This window comes from Carcharhinus amblyrhynchos, chromosome 1 (genome assembly GCF_965287045.1).
Source record: "Carcharhinus amblyrhynchos chromosome 1, sCarAmb.v2.hapA, whole genome shotgun sequence".
NCBI classification, from domain to species: Eukaryota; Metazoa; Chordata; class Chondrichthyes; order Carcharhiniformes; family Carcharhinidae; genus Carcharhinus; species Carcharhinus amblyrhynchos.
The window spans coordinates 81,142,179-81,159,228 of record NC_137324.1 but is presented as its reverse complement, the minus strand read 5'-3'; the positions used below and the strand labels follow the sequence as shown (position 1 = coordinate 81,159,228).

General features: G+C 39.6%; 1 protein-coding gene across 12 annotated transcripts in view; it reads right to left on the bottom strand.

Annotated features, from left to right (window-relative positions):
• Window positions 1-17,050, bottom strand: part of fryl (furry homolog, like) — a 474,495-nt gene that overhangs the window by 96,491 nt on the left and 360,954 nt on the right. For all 12 annotated transcript variants that reach the window (XR_013886541.1, XM_080187850.1, XM_080187842.1 and 9 more), the window contains 7 exons: window positions 16,221-16,318; window positions 14,782-14,952; window positions 13,771-13,911; window positions 9,597-9,800; window positions 9,103-9,264; window positions 8,171-8,245; window positions 2,330-2,506 (listed from right to left, as the gene is read on the bottom strand). Coding sequence is in view for 11 of the 12 variants with exons in the window: in XM_080187850.1 (XP_080043976.1) it covers window positions 2,330-2,506; window positions 8,171-8,245; window positions 9,103-9,264; window positions 9,597-9,800; window positions 13,771-13,911; window positions 14,782-14,952; window positions 16,221-16,318 (1,028 nt within the window). In the remaining variant the exon portion in view is untranslated. The remainder of the gene's footprint in view (window positions 1-2,329; window positions 2,507-8,170; window positions 8,246-9,102; window positions 9,265-9,596; window positions 9,801-13,770; window positions 13,912-14,781; window positions 14,953-16,220; window positions 16,319-17,050) is intronic.

Below are 17,050 nucleotides of genomic sequence, written 5' to 3'. Positions count from 1 at the left end.
ACATCAGTATATTGTTTGTTAATTTTATTTTTCACATTTATGGGCAGGCATGTTCTAGAGAGGGCCAAAATTTGCACACAAATATAAACAGGATGCTAAGGCCCTGCACAGTAATATTACACCATTAATTAACATTCAACATTTATCACACACAAGACAAAGACTGAACAAAACACCGCACCAGGCTGCAACTTACCTGCAGCTCCTGGTTAGCAATGAGGAAAAGAGATGACCAGCATTAAAAAGTAAGAAAAGAGAAATATTTGGCACGATGTAAGAAACAGGAGTATGCCTTAATCTGAACAAACATCAATTACATTGAATTTAACAGGCAGTTTAGTTAGGGTGTGACACTTCAAGGAACAAAATACATGCAAGTCGCGCAGCTCAATTTTTTTTAGCATTTATTCTTTAGCCGCATATGCTATTTAAAGACATCACCTAAGCACCTAAGTCAATAGAAAGGACCTGTGACTCGTTGTATCCTGAACCTCCCCTTCTCTCTAGGGAAAACCCACTTATTTCAACTTGTCTTAAAATAGAAGGCCTGAGTGATATCAGGAATGAATGGGAGCCACTGCCACTCTCTGATACAGTCTTCTTATACACCAAGACAATGTACCATGTCATTTCAACACTTCTTGTTTTAGTTGGAAAGGTACCATATAAATGTGAGAAAATGCATTGGGGATAAACACTGACATGGAGTGAATATCACAGTAATCAGCGACATTCTCCTACAGCATAGTCACTGCTATGAAGGCAAATACAGAAGTCAACGTTTGTACAAGATTCCAAAGTAATATTAAAAAAATGGGCAGTTAATCTACTTTGCTGGAGCAGGTTGAGAAGTTTCCCACTCTTCCTTGATTAGCATTATGGCATCTTTTACTTGAATAAGCAGTTGGAACTTTGGTTTATGAACCCAAAGATACATCGTACAATGGAGTACTCCCTCAATACTGCAACAATGTGTCAACACAGATTGTATGTTCAAATTCTGCAGTAGGCTTCTGTTTGAACCCATGACCTTTTCAGTAAGAAGGGATACCATGAGCCAACTTGATACTTAAAATTGAATCACAGCTTATTAAAACAGAATCCAGGAAAATGTTCCGCATGCAAAGGATTGTGACGCATCATCCTGGAAGACGATGGATATAAATTCAATCAGGGTATTTAAAAGCAAAATCAATTAGGAGTAGATGGGCCACATGTTCTTCCAGTTAAACACTGAAGACCAAAGCCGCAGTGTTTTTGATCCTGATTGCAAACTCCATACCCTCACTACCAAATTTATTCTCTTGCCTGATCTTTGCCTCATATCGAATCTGACTGTTTGCAATTTTGGCATTCCATTCAATCCCAAATTGAGTTTCCTACTTCATAAATTATGAGAGACATAGATAGGGTGAATGGGAAGGAACTTTCCCCCTTAGCAGAGGGGTCAATAACCAGGGGGCATAAATGGAACTCAGCCTGAAAGGGTGGTAGGGTTGGGAACCCTCACAACATTTTAGTTAGGTGAGCACTTGAAATGCCTTAGCACACAAAGCTACAAGCCAAGTGTTGGAAAATAGGAGTGGAATAGATAGGCGCTTGATGTCTGGCATGGACATGATAGGCCAAGGGACCTCTTTCCATGCTGTAAAACTCTATGACTCTATAATCTTTCCAGCATAAAAATTAGCTATGTCTATTTCCATAATATCAGCCACTTTCATCCCTATCTCTACCCATCTGCAAGTGATACCTTATTTTTTGTCAGCTCCAGAATTGTTCTTTAGTTGGCTATGCATTTCTTTTATCACAACCCCAAAATGCTCGGAAGCAATTTTCTATGTTAAAAGCACATCAGAAATGCAAATTGCCACTGTAAAGTATTAGGAAATAATGGCTGGGTGTTACACTCTGCTTTTAGCAGGTTTAAAGGTGGGAAGGCACAAAAAATCCAACTTTCCCACTATGTAACCTGTCCACCCTGACCGGTCTAAAATTTTATGGAGGGCAGAGGGGGAGAGCTTGTCCAGCAGCCTGTTCTTAGGTGTTATATAACCATTAAATGTACATTTAAGAGCCTCATTGCACTGTTGTAATTTGCCCAAGATCGGAAGTGGCTCACACCATAGACAAGGCCTGCAGTTTTAACTCAGCACACTGATGTCAGTCATGTGGGGGAGACACAGTACCTCCCCTGGGTTCATTAGAGGCAGACTGCCAAGGTCATCTGCCTCTAAAACATTATCACTGGCCGCTTGATCCCGCCACTCCTCCCCACTCACCCAATCACAGAGATCCTCCCCTGGCCCTTGACCCAGAACTTTCTTACCTCCGCATCTTCCAGTTCGACATCTAAGAAATCAAAATCTTTCAGCACTCCAAATTGCTGTTCAGTATTAGCATCGTCCACTGGTATTTCCTCTTCTCTGATTGGATCTTCAGTTGTGGAAATTAAACTTGTCTGTTGTTCTGCAATTTCTAGGTCTTCACTGGATGAAAATATAACCTAAAAAAGTGTTTTCTAATTATATACAGGTGTATCATGCATTTGCAAAAACACGTTTTGACGTTAAACATTTTTTTTCCAATCTTCAGGCCCCCTTCTGTCACAGTCACTTCCCTGTTTAAGGCTGGATATGTGACCAGTTCCTAAATCTGCACAAAAGATATCCTGTACCTGGGTCCCAGGAAATATGAAATGAACTACTTTCTTTCCCAAATGTACAACCTTTCTGGGACCAGCAGAAGTTGTATCTTAAGTTGAGCTGTGAGGAGGATGTAAAGATGCTTCAGTGTGATTTGGACATGCTGAGTGAGCAGGCATATGCGTGGTGGATGCCGTACAATGTGGATAAATATGAAGTTATCCATTTCAGTAGCAATAACAGAAACGCAGATTATTTGAATGGATGTAAATTGAAAGAGGTGGCTAGTCAGCAAGTTTTGGTGTCCTTGTGCATTAGTTTCTGAAAGTAAGCATGCAGGTACAGCGGGCAGTAAAGGAGGCAAATGGTATATTGGCCTTCATAGCGAGAGGATTTAAGCATATGAATAGGGATGTTTGACTGCAATTTTGTTGGGTGTTAGTGGGAACACACCTGGAGTCCTGTGTGCAGTTTTGGTGTCCTTATCTGAGGGGGGATGTCCTTGCTATAGAGGTATCGCAGTGAAGGTATACCAGCCTCATTCTTGAGGTCAGATTCGTCACGTGAGGAGAGAATAAGCCAGTTAGGGTTTTATTCATTTGGAGCTTAAAAGAGTGAGAGGGGATCTCATAGAATCGTACAAATTTCTAACAGGGTTAGACAGGGTAGGTTCAGAAAGAATGTTCCTGATGTTGCTCAGCATGTCCAAATCACACTGAAGTATCTCTACATCCTCCTCACAGCTCAACTTAAGATACAACTTCTGCTGGTCCCAGAAAGGTTGTACATTTGGGAAAGAAAGTAGTTCATTTCATATTTCCTGGGACCCAGGTACGGGATATCTCCTGTGCAGGTTTAGGAACTGGTCACATATCCAGCCTTAAACAGGGAAGTGACTGTGACTGTGACAGAAGGGGGCCTGAAGATTGGAAAAAAAATGTCAGATTCGTCACGTGAGGAGAGAATAAGCCAGTTAGGGTTTTATTCATTGGAGCTTAAAAGAGAGGGGATCTCATAGAAATGTACAAATTTCTAACAGGGTTAGACAGGGTAGGTTCAGAAAGAGTGTTCCTGATGAAGCGGGGGGAGCGTAGAACAAAACTAGGGGTTATAGTTTGAGGATTCTCTGCCTGTTGAAGTGGTGGAGGCTGCCTTGCTAAATATTTTTAAGACGCGAGTTGATGGGTTTTTGATAAGCGAGGGGATTAAGGAGAGGGTGGGAATGTGGAACTGAGCCACGACAGATCAGCCATGATCTTATTGAATGGCGGGGCAGGCACGAAGGGCTAGATGGCCTACTCCTGCTCCTATTTCTTATGTTCTTATAAAGGGTAAACCTTTTAGGACTGAGCTGAGAAGGAATTTCTTCACCCAAAGAGTGTTGAATCTGTCGAATTCACTATAGAAAGTAGTTGAGACCAAAAAATTGTGTGATTTCAAGAAGAAATTAGATATAGCTCTTTGGGCTAAAGGGATTAAGGGATATAAGAACATAAGAAATAGGAGCAGGAGTAGGCCATCTAGCCCTTCGAGCCTGCCCCACCATTCAATAAGATCATGGCTGATCTGTCGTGGCTCAGTTCCACATTCCCGCCCTCTCCCCATAACCCTTAATCCCCTCGCTTATCAAAAACCCATCAACCTGCGTCTTAAAAATATTTAGCGAGGCAGCCTCCACCACCTCAACGGGCAGAGAATTCCAGAGATTCACCACCCTTTGAGTGAAGAAGTTCCTTCTCAACTCCGTTCTAAACCGCCCTCCCTTTATCTTGAGGCTGTGCCCCCTAGTCCTACTGTCCTTTCTGAGCGGGAAGAGTCTCTCCACCTCTATCCTATCCATCCCATTCATCATCTTATACGTCTGAATGAGATCTCCCCTCATTCTTCTAAACTCTAACGAGTACAAGCCTAGTTTATTCAGCCTCTCCTCATAGCTCAACCCCCTCAACTCAGGTATCAGCCTAGTAAACCTCCTCTGCACTCCCTCCAAGGCCAAAATATCCTTGCGTATGGAAAGGCAGAATCACAATACTGAATTTGATGGTCAACCACGATCACAATGAATGCTGGAGCAGGCTTGAAGGGTCAACTGGCCCACTCCTGCTTCTAATTTCTATGTTCCTAAGTTTTGATGCTCAATGACCTAAACTGGCACCCAGTCAAGCAATGCCTTGATTTTAAAATTGCTCAATGGTCTTGTCCCTATTTACTTGCATAACCCCCTCCAACCCCACGATGATCCAAGATATCTGCCTCTCGAATTCTGGCTCATATATTCCAAACTAAAATTGCTCTATCACAGTTGGCTGTGCTTTCATTTGCCTGGGCCCCAAGCATTGGAATTCCCTCCCCATACCTGCCTGCCTCATTACTTCACTTTCTTCTTTTAAGACACTTCTTGAAGCAAAACTCTTGCATTAAGCTTTTGGTCACCTGATATAATATCTGCTTATGTGGCCTGGTATCATATATTTTTTATAATGCTCCTGTGAAAGTGTCTTGAAATGTTTTGGTGCTGTTAATTATTTAATAAATAACAGTGATAATTATTGCTGTTGCTGTTTTGTTATAAAGGCTACATACATAGGGCTGAATTAAATGAATCTGAACCAAAATAGATTTTGGGAGTGGTCTTACTAGCTTGTCACGCTAGTCGATCAGTATAGCAAGTAGGTAAGAACTCGAGAAGCACAAAAAAAACCAGCTTCATGCCCTGTCTCCCGATCTTTCCAATCTGCTGGTGTAATATTTTTAATATTCATAAGTTAATTAGAATATTATTAGTGAAAACTAGGACACAATTGCCTGGGCTTACTTGCCTTAATGGCATCGCTGGTGGATCCTCTCCAGCAATAGTGACTAGACATGATGGCCTTGCTCTTGGGGCAGGAAGCCACTGAAGCCCCCCCAGATAGTCGGGGACAGGCAGAGCCTAGGACCCTGGCAATGCTAGCCTGGCACTGCTAAGGGGCAGGGCCTGAAGGGAGGCAGTGCTTAGGGCTGCCCACAGTGCATCAGGGATCGTTGGAGAGGAAGAAAGGGGCAGGCAATGTCCTGGCCGGGGGTGGGGGGGGGGGCACAATCTCCCAGCGCATTGTCTACCCTTGAAACAGTAAACTGGGAGATCAGGCGCATGTGCCCAGCAGTTAGCAGCCAGCTTTCCAACATGAATACACTCCATCCACTCCCCCAACTGGTGAGAATCACATTTTGCCTCTTTTTTCTAAATGTCATTGGATTTGGGTGGGATTCTTCGTCCATGCTTGCCCCAAAACCAGACAATCCCACCCAAGGTCAATGGACCTGCCTGCTATGATTCCCGTGACAGGCGGGATGGGAGAATTCCTCCTTAACATTTTCCCTCACAGAAAAATCAGATCTGAAACTCTCCTGTTTTCATACTCATTCAGCACTTAGAATTTTTTTGGTAAGATTGTCCCCTTTATATTTATATGCTGCATTAATAAGAAAGAAAATAAAATGAATTGGTTTCAGATACTATATAACTCTTAAGAGGAATACATACATTAAAGGAGGGAGTATTAAGGAATTTTAGCAGTTAAGGATAAGGGTTGTGGGGAGAAAAAGACAGATTACAGCAGCAAGCAGTAAAAAGTGCTAAATATGCAGCAAATATTTTTTGTGCCAGAGATAAAGAAAATAGGCAGCAATTATTTGCAGAAGGAAAGCTGCCAGGAGAGAAATTAGTTTTGGTGGTTGTCCATACTAAAATAAAAGACAAGAGACAGAAGTCCAAAATTCCCAAAACAAAGTTTCTTCAGTGTTTTCAACTTGTCAGATAAAAACATAAAAAATAGGTGTAGACCCTTTTGTTCCTCAAGCCTGCACAGCCATTCAATATTATGATAATGTTCAGTCTCAGCTAGAGCATTGCATCCAATTCTGCGTAAGTGAATGATGATTATTTTTTCACTTGTGGGGCATAGGCATCACTGGCAGGCCAGCATTTATTATTCATCCCTTGTTGCCCTTGTGCAGAGGGCACATTGTTTTATAAATGGTTGGTATTGCTTTTGGAGTAGTCATGTTTACAAACGACAACCAAAAGGTAACCAAAAAGGACCAAAACATTATCTAATATATTGTACTAAAGGAGCAGCAATGGAAAACAGGAGAAAATTTGAATGGCGCTGGTAACAGTAATGAGAGTAAGAAGTCTCACAACACCAGGTTAAAGTCCAACAGGTTTATTTGGTAGCAAACGCCACTAGCTTTTGGAGCACTGCTCCTTCATCAGGTGTCATCTGACAAAGGGGCAGCACTCCCAAAGCTAGTGGCTTTTGCTGCCAAATAAACTGTTGGACTTGAACCTGGTATTGTGAGATTTCTTACTGTGTTTACCGCACTCCAACGCCAGCATCGCCACATCAATAGTAACGAGAACATGCTTTTGCAAATTTTGATTTGAACAAAATTCTTGTTAATTGGGAACTTATTAGCTAAGCAGTCAAGTTCTTAAAATCAAGAAAAGCAGTGTCCCTTGTACCAACAACCTACAGCATTGGGGGCGAGCAAATAGAGCTCAGATTTTAAAAGTGAAACAAATTAAATCTAACTATCAACAAATAAAATAACTTAAAAGTAGTAGAAATGAATCAGCTGGAAGACTGTTTAATTATTAAACTAACATTGTACAATCAGCTGTCACTGAGTTGGTTATGCCCTTTTCTCTGAGCAACGGGTTCTGGGTTCAAGTCCCACTTCAGGGCTTGAGCACAAAAATCAGGGCTGATACTTCAGTGCTGTATTGTAGGATACTGCACTGTCACAGGTGCCATCTTTTAGATAAGACATTAATCTGGGTCTCATCTGCCTACTTGGGTGGATGTGAAAAAAACCAATAGCACTATTGTGAAGAATAGGATAAGAGACGTCCTGGGGAATATTTATCCTTCAATTAATGTGACAAAAACAGATTAATTTTACAAATCTTTGTACATTAAAGATGTTCTATGAACACATTCTTTTATTTAGTATTTGCGTGGCTCAACCAATTTTGGATAACATATAAATAAATACTTGCTGCGACTCGGGTCACCACTTTATTTAAATTAATGAACTAGACTGTTCAGCTTATAAGTCCTCAATGAACAAGAATTTTGTTCAACTCAAAATTTGCAAAGTCAAAAAAACTGATTGTTTGCTGACTAAAACACTGCACTGTAGCATTCAACATTCTTCCTATCTCTGCTAGCTCCCTCAGACTGAAACTAGAATAGTGCAATCTAGATATTAAGTGTAGTTCTAGTGGTAATTTGTTGCTAGATTGCATTAGTTAAACATACTGCAGGGATAAAATCAAAGGGGAGATTCTGTATTTGTCCTTCTTTTCTCCTGATGTTCTTATGAATTAAATAGTCATTCATTTCATACCAAAGACACAGGATGCCAATTTTTAAAGAGCTATTGCAAAGCCATGTTTAAGCAAAGATTCTATTTAAAAATATTGTATAGTTCAGTGAGTTAGAAATGTACTTTAGATTGAATGAAAAAATTTAACTTACTGATGGGTTCTTCGGGAGACCAACTTCTTGTCCACACAGTGAAAGTACATTCATCAATTTCTCTCTTGTCCTTCTCTAAAATAAAAAAAACCCAAATGTAAGAAGATTCGAAACATGTTTTATAAAGGTTATTCAATCAAACTGAAGTATCACAACATTTTAAAATGATCAGATTACACTTTAAATACGAACAGGCTACTTCACTACTTTGTATTTTAATTTTTTTATTCCTATATTTCCACAAAAAAAGGGAAAGCTTGAGTTAGAATGTCACTTCATCTAAGAATAACACCAGTTGTCAACGGCTCAATTGCATTGATAATGCTGCATAGCAATATCCATTATTAAAGGCTCCCTCAAATGTACAGTAATAAAATAACAGTTGCTTACGTGAAGGAAACATGGGGGAATCTTCAATGACGTGCCTTTGAAAATTTTCTAACATTAAAGGTGCTCTATGAATGTACACTTTTATTTAGTATTTGCATGGCCCAACCAATTTTGGATAACATATATATACATATTTTATAGTTATAACCAAAGCTAATAAGTTTTGGTGAATTTATGTGTTCATCAAAGCATGATGCAAATCTAGCAACTGTGATTTTATCCAATTTTGACATCTAGAGGCAGCATCAAATAATTCAGAGGTCGTTATAGCACAGAGTTATATTTGTTTTTTGCTGTTTTACTATCTACATCAAAAGCTCTGAAAAGCATTCTGACTACACCAGCATGACTGCCCATTTTCCACACTGAATAAGATAGTCAATTAGTTTTAAATTACTGTAGAATAATTGCAGCCCAAGACTTTGGTATAAAAAAAACAATAATTGTTCTGAGAAAATATAATCTCATTTTTAATGCACTGGATTGGGAATGTATAATTTATCTGGACCAACTGAGTTTGGTTTGAGTAGAGTTCGCCATACCTGGGATAGCTGTGGCCTTTTCCAGCTGACGGGCACTAAGGCATTTGAGTTGGACCCTGACGATGTAGAAGAAGTACTCCGGGTGACAGCAATGACTTTTGGTTTTCCATTTCGACACGCAGCACTGTGTTGGTCACCATATTTCTGTCCTATAATTGGCGTCTATAGAAATCAAATGGCATTGGAATAAAATCAACACTGTATGCTTACAGAAATGGTTTCAGTGAACTTTTTTTGATGTACATACAACACAAACATTTACATTCCCAAGATAAGATCTGCAACAGCAGGCCAGTGGAATACATGAATAAAAACATCATCCAGATTTTTCTGTACTAATACAAAGTTGCACTTTAACACCGTACTTAAAACAAAAACCACAATAAAAAGAATTGGTCCTTGGTAGGACACTGGCAAGCACTGGCTAGGAGGATCACTACTAATCATCTTCAATAAGCATAATTATTTTACGGGCCGAAACAGTAATTATATACCTCAGAGATGTCAAAATGGAAGTCGAGAGTCTTTCCAGGCAGTTCTTTTGAAGCATTGTTCCAGATTTTGGTAAAGGAAATTTCAGGAGATGTAGACAAATCCCCTCCATAATTTGATCTATGCACTTCATCTGGCACAACGAGGCTGGCTGAACGAGATACCACCAATTTCAGAATATTAAGTGCTTCTTTCCAGTATGGGCTCTAAAGAAAATAAGAAGAAGAATTGCACTGCTAGAAAGCTTACTTATACTGTATAAACTGTCAATAGACAATTGCAAAATATGCTGAAATCTGATTACAGCATACAATTGCGCTGAGCCAAAACTGTTATTCAAGAAATGCAAGACTAAGTTAGCTTTGCGACTTTGAGGCCCCACTGAAGTTAAGAACAGATTTACATTGATGCAAAATAAAGTTTGGGCAATAAATGATGGTCTTTTCAATGACTCCAGCATCCTGTGAATGAATAAAACAGTTTAGGATTTTTTTTTTACCCTGTTCCTTTTCTCTGCATTTTTCTTCTCTGTGTGCCATTCATTACTTATGGTCCTGTTCCCATACTTTGGACAACACCATTCTAAAACCAGTTGATGGGGTGTACAAAGGTTATCTCTGAGTTGCTTTCTCTTTGATTATCTCACTCAATTCTATGAAAAACTACATGAATGTGTGAAATGAGATAAAGTTAAAAATCAGCCCGTGGGCATGAAGTTTTTCAGATCATTTCAAGAACTGTGTCCCATGTTCCAAAGTGATAAGTCCCCCACTCCCATGCTATGTTTTTAAAAGTCAAATAGTCTTCTATGTAAAGTTTCCTAATAGCTTCTTGGTACCACAATAATGAGTCAAAGTGAATGTCACAGGTGTGGTCATTGAAACTAGTTTGTCCTTCCTTTTTTTAAAAAATTAATTATTTTTCTAAATTGTTGATTTTCTCTTTTATTTTGCTTAATAGCTACAACCCAATCAAGCCGTACACACAATGCAAATCATTAGAACATAAGAACATAAGAAATAGGAGCAGGAGTAGGCCATCTAGCCCTTCGAGCCTGCCCCGCCATTCAATAAGATCATGGCTGATCTGTTGTGTCTCAGTTCCACATGCCCGCCCTCTCCCCATATCCCTTAATCCCCTTGCCTATCAAAAACCTATCAACCCGTGTCTTAAATATATTTAGCGAGGCAGCCTCCACCACTTCAACGGGCAGAGAATTCCAGAGATTCACCACCCTTTGAGTTCCTCCTCAACTCCGTTCTAAACCACCCCCCCCTTTATCTTGAGGCTGTGCCCTCTAGTCCTACTGTCCTTTCTGAGCGGGAAGAGCCTCTCCACCTCTATCCTATCCATTCCATTCATCATCTTATATGTCTCAATGAGATCTCCCCTCATTCTTCTAAACTCTAATGAGTACAAGCCTAGCTTATTCAGCCTCTCCTCATAGTTCAACCCCCTCAACTCCGGTATCAGCCTAGTAAACCTCCTCTGCACTCCCTCCAAGGCCAAAATATCCTTGCGTAAGTGCGGTGACCAAAACAGCACACAGTACTCCAGCTGCGGCCTCACCAGTGCCCTGTACAGTCGCAGCAAGACCTCCCTACTCTTATATTCAATCCCCCTTGCTATGAAGGCCAGCATCCCATTCGCCTTCCTGACGACCTGCTGCACCTGCAGGCTGGGTTTTTGCGACTCATGCACAAGGACCCCGAGGTCCCTCTGCACCGTCGCCTGCTGCAGTTTTTCGCCATGTAAGTCAACTGCAAGTGATGAAATTATTCCAAGATAGATCAAACTAAATACTGTGTGGCTGCCTCTCTTCCTTTAATTAATATAAAATGTTGTTAAATGTACCTTCCCCAACTTAAGCAGGTCTTTTTCCATCTTCAGTGAAATATATTCACAAAATGTGATAGGTTCACTTCAATGTCTGCATGACATACTGTAAATTGAAATATCAAAATTTGCATCTGTACTGTCCATTCTACTCTATCCAATTTATTATTCCCTTTAGCAACTGACATTCAAAATTCCTTCAAAGTGCTTTCAGACTTAAATGACCATGGAGGATAACAGCAAGTCTAAATATAGTGTCCATAAAAATTAAAGCAATCACTGAAACAGTCACTAAACTGACAAGCTTCTCCAGATAACAGTTTTAATGACTATTAAGATCACTGTCACAATCATTCAAGTACAAGCTCTTTGAATAACATTTCATTGACCTGCCGTACGTATTTTTCTAAGATCTATTCCAATGAAAAGATAAAATGCACAAGGTGAAAAAATGTGGAACAAGCAGCATGCTTTAGAAAAAGCTCGAACGCACCCATTTCTCCTGTCAGCCTCAAGCTCACTGCATTCCAAAGAATGATTCTTTGAAAGGAACCAAAGCAAAAAGTAAAATCCTCTTTAAGATATTCTTTTAACATAGAGATGTGTGTTGATTTACACTGTTACTCTACTGCCGTTAATGCTGAATTGAAATCATCCTGAGGAAACACATCTGTATTGTAAGAAAGCACTATACATAAAAAGGAGTTGCCTTCATCCATTTTCTGGATATTTTAATCTACTGTGATTTAGATGGAATTATTTTATGACATAAAACAGAAGAATTTGAAATGCAAGAAATTGTGTCTCAATTTTTGAGATTTCTTGTGCAAGATGGCACAAAAGACCAAATTACCCCACATATGAGCTAAAACTAAAAGTTTCACACAAAGTTATATGATAAAGTGCACATTTGGTTTGAGCTGGTTTATAAATAAAGGCATCATTACTGAAAATGAAGTTGAATTCATCTGTTTTCTCGACCTTTTTTCTGAATATAATCATAAAACCTCAATGAAGCACAGATGTAGATTAAAATTCTAATTTAAATGTTCTCAAAATACCTGTAACAGTATGCAGTTTCTCCACAATGCTAACTAATTCACTTTGAGGAACTGTGAAATGTACACACTTAACTCTCTGCCCCACTCTCACTCTGATCCCTCTGTTCTCAGCCTCCAACAAAGCACAATGCAAGCTTGAAAAGCAGCACCTCATCTTTCGATTAGGTGTTTTGCAGTCTTACAGAGTCAACATTGGGTTGAACAATATCAGGTAATTTTTTGTTTTTATTTCAGATTTCCAGTTCTAACAGTTAGATTGCTGAGTTTGGTTTCTATCCGACATGAACAAATTCTCCATTGTTGCAAGATTCCTGCAGGCATCAAGTCAACCTATATGGTTGGCTTGAGTGAAGCCTCTAGATACAAAATGATAGTTGTTGGCCTTCTGGTTTAAACTATGTATTTGTGTGACAAAGATGTAGGTGGATATTGGTGAAAAGTCTGCACAAATAAAAAATATTCATTTTTCAATTTTCATTCAGTAGTCACACGCTTTGTTGCCCAAGGACTGAAAGGGGCAGCAAAAATCTGCAAAGGCTGGTTGAACTACAATAACCTGAAACTTGAAACTGGTTTGAACTTGTTAAGCTTATTTAGTTCTGTAAAAAAGACAAAGGAAATGTTGTAAGGCATAAGCCCTTATTTAGCTAGACAGCAATGAGGCAATCCTACCTAGGACCTTGGACTGGGGCCGATGAGGGAAAGATATGAAATAATTGAGCAACTTTAGACCAACAAGGAAGAGGCAGGCACATCTTGGAAAAGATAACCAACAGGCAAAGAATGTAGGTTCCTGAACAAGGAGCAGTGAAACTCCAGAGGTTAACAATGCAGAAGGTGACCGTGCGTTGGGGATGTGGAAACGGCATATCGAGAGGGAGGGCTAAATGCCTGGCCAGTATTAGCTCTCCTGATTGGGTATTACCTCTCATATTCTGAGATTACTGAGGGATTGCCATGGAAATCTAGTGGGTGTGCATTTAGACTGCATAGTTTTGATACAAACTGCATGCTTATTTTCTAACCAGACGGGGATGATTTATATGTATACTGCCGAACAACAATAATAAAGTGGATTACCAATCAAAGCAGACATGACTTCTCTTTGTACCGAGCTAAAAATCTCTGCCAGTAAGATGCAGACAACAGTTCTTATGCTCTCATCTTACTTTAATAATTACGAAGCAAGAACTTCAACAATTATAATTTTCTCCAGATAGGTATATTGCATCTAACAAAGGAAATAACTTTTAACACAAAATTGTTTCTTATGACTCACCTGCACGTATTTCCCAATGATCTTCATGATCTCCAAATTGAACTGTTTTACTGGAGCACCAGATAGATCAATATGACTCAAAAGGCTATAGATAATTTGTAGTAATGACTGCTGCATACTAGTTAGGCCCTTTTCTAATAGCTGTGGAGAAAAATTACATAAAAGTAATACCTTTATTGCCATTTCAGTTATGAATTAAAATAATGATGGTAGTATTTTGAAAAAAACATTTTCATTAATTGCCATCAATATCGCATGCAAGCACAAGTTGTGGCTTGCTAAATTCTCCCTTCATGCATGCTGTTTCGGAAGTTTTCAATAAAACTACAGCTCCTCAATAGCTTTGCTCACACCTTGTCATGGCAAAACAATTTTCCCTCAGTACATCATAGATGTAGGCATGTGGATTTACAGAATCTTGAGTGCCTTGCACTTCTTTGGCTGATAGTAACGTGCAGCTATAGACGTAACAGTGTGTGACAAAATGTGATAACCAAATAAGGAGTGCAGGACTTACATGGCAAATTTAAGATATTTCAAACTTCCTTTATTTTAAAAGTCCAATATTTCAGTACACTAAACTGGGGATGTGTAAAGATAAGTAGATTGAATTGGGAGAAACAAGTCTTTCATTTGTTCACTAAAGGGGATATCAACAGAGTGATCTGTGCTTTGTGATGGGAGTTGCATACAGCAAGAGCACGTTATCTGAAGGAAGTTGACAAATCTAGAGTAATATTATCAACAAAATGTTGGGATTGTATTGCATGTTAAATGGAGAGCATAACTGATAAGAATACAAACTGGGATACAAGGTTGAGAACCAGCCAATTAACCAAAAAGGAGTAATATAATGGGATCCTCAATTTCAGTAAAAACAGAAGTCAGTCAGTCTTGGTTCTTGACCAACACCGGTCAACAAGTAGTTTTTTTAAAAAATCTGGTATTTCTTCTATGCTTCTACCAAGTCATCCTCTACAACCAACATATCAATTAGATAGACAAAATTACCTCAGCTAAGTAAGTGACCAGATTAAAAGTGATATCTGAGAATGCATCATGGAGGTATCGGCAGACCACATTAATCCAATTTGCACTGTCTCGTGAATAACTGTGTGCGCTATAAAGGCTCATCATGTGAGCCAGGTTGGAGAGCGTGGCTGTCTTTTCTTCTGCACAGACCTAGGATGAAAATATTACATTATTCAACTACAAAAACAAATTCAGGCATTAACTTATTTTGTTGCCTGGCAACTTTGTTACCCAAAGGCAAAACCAGAGTGTCCATTATTTCAGCTTAGCTTTTTTCTGCAGTAGCAAATGAGAGTGATAAAAACATATTTCAACAATCCTGTTGTAATATTTCTGCTAAAATTCTAGGGTACTTGACTTCTAAATGGCTCCAGTTTGTAGGAAATTATGAAAATAAAATTCATCAAGTTTTAGCTTTCATTTTCTCACAGTACATGTTTATTTTTATTTATGACAGAATATACTTCACCATTATCACACCTTTCAGACCTTAAACATTCATTCCCGCCACGCCTATATAGTCCTTGGGTCCACTGTCTCAAAGGCAACTAGGGGTGGGGCAATAAACATTGGCCTAGCTAGTGTTGCCCAATTCCCACAAATTAAAAAAAAATTCCATGTGGGTGGTTAGAAATAAAAATTGCTGCAATCTAGCATGGCCAATCAACCTAACCTGCACATCTTTGGATTCAAAGTATGATGCAGCTTGATGGCCAAATTGTAGTCATTTTGAACAATCAGTAGCATACTTCTCCAAATCATTGTCAATGCTGCTGCACCTCAAGAGCTTCGGAGTATCTTCAAAATGACAACCCATCCTGATGTGATGGAACAAACCTCCAAGTGCCAAAAGTGGACTCACAAATGCCAAAAGTAGCCTCTTAGTAAAAGTGCTGTGAACAACCCTTTGTCGCAAAGGGGTAGGACAACAGCTATGAGTATTGAATATTTATGGGCACATTTCCTCAAAGTTGATTCAGCCTCCTCAATCGCTGCACTGTATTGGCCTCGTTTTCACCAGCGAGTTTCGGAAGCCTGGGAAACCCATACATCTGACACTAATGTAAAAAGTATGCATTAATCCAGTTTTAACTGTACTATTAATATGGTGCAACTTGTTTCACCCTAGGAGGTTGCACACAAACAGCCAAATGTATTGGACTAAATGCAGCTGTAGGTGGGTCAGAGTTAAGTTTCCAATATGCTCTCACTTTTCCCAGTTATAACCTCTCACTTGCATATAAACCCATGTGCGTGTCCAGATTAAAAGCACTCCTGTAGTGTTTTGTTACACTGCCTTTAAAATTGTACACACACACACAATCACTTATTAAATATCTGGGATTGTATTTCAAAGAATAAATCATTTATATTCATCATGCCAATACTTGTGCACTTATTCAGAACTGTGTACATACCTTTGCTATTCTATCAGCAGTTTCCTTGCAGAACTGGGTAGGGTTATCAAAATGTTGAATTAAATGAGGTAGCAGGCACAGAATATTTAATGGGAATCCTGAAAAATAAACATACGTTTAGTCAAATATAAATTATATCACAGGGATTTTTGTATATTGATCAAGATAATCAGGGACAAATAAATAAACATAAGAACATAAGGAATAGGAGCAGGAGTAGGCCATCTAGCCCTTCCAGCCTGCCCCGCCATTCAATAAGATCATGGCTGATCTGTTGTGGCTCAGTTCCACTTTCCCGCCCTCTCCCCATAACCCTTAATCCCCTCTCTTATCAAAAACCCATCAACCCGCGTCTTAAAAATATTTAGCGAGGCAGCCTCCACCACTTCAACGGGCAGAGAATTCCAGAGATTCACCACCCTTTGAGTGAAGAAGTTCCTCCTCAACTCCGTTCTAAACCGCCCCCACTTTATCGTGAGGCTGTGCCCCCTAGTCCTACTGTCTTTTTTGAGCGGGAAGAGTCTCTCCACCTCTATCCTATCCATCCCATTCATCATGTTATACGTCTGAATGAGATCTCCCCTCATTCTTCTAAACTCTAACGAGTACAAGCCTAGTTTATTCAGCCTCTCCTCATAGCTCAAACCCCCTCAACTCCGGCATCAGCCTAGTAATCCTCCTCTGCACTCCCTCCAAGGCCAAAATATCTTTGTGCAGGTGCGGCGCCCAAAACTGCACACAGTACTCCAGCTGCGGCCTCACCAATGCCCTATACAGCTGCAGCAAGACCTCCCTACTTTTACATTCAATCCCCCTCGCTATGAAGGCCA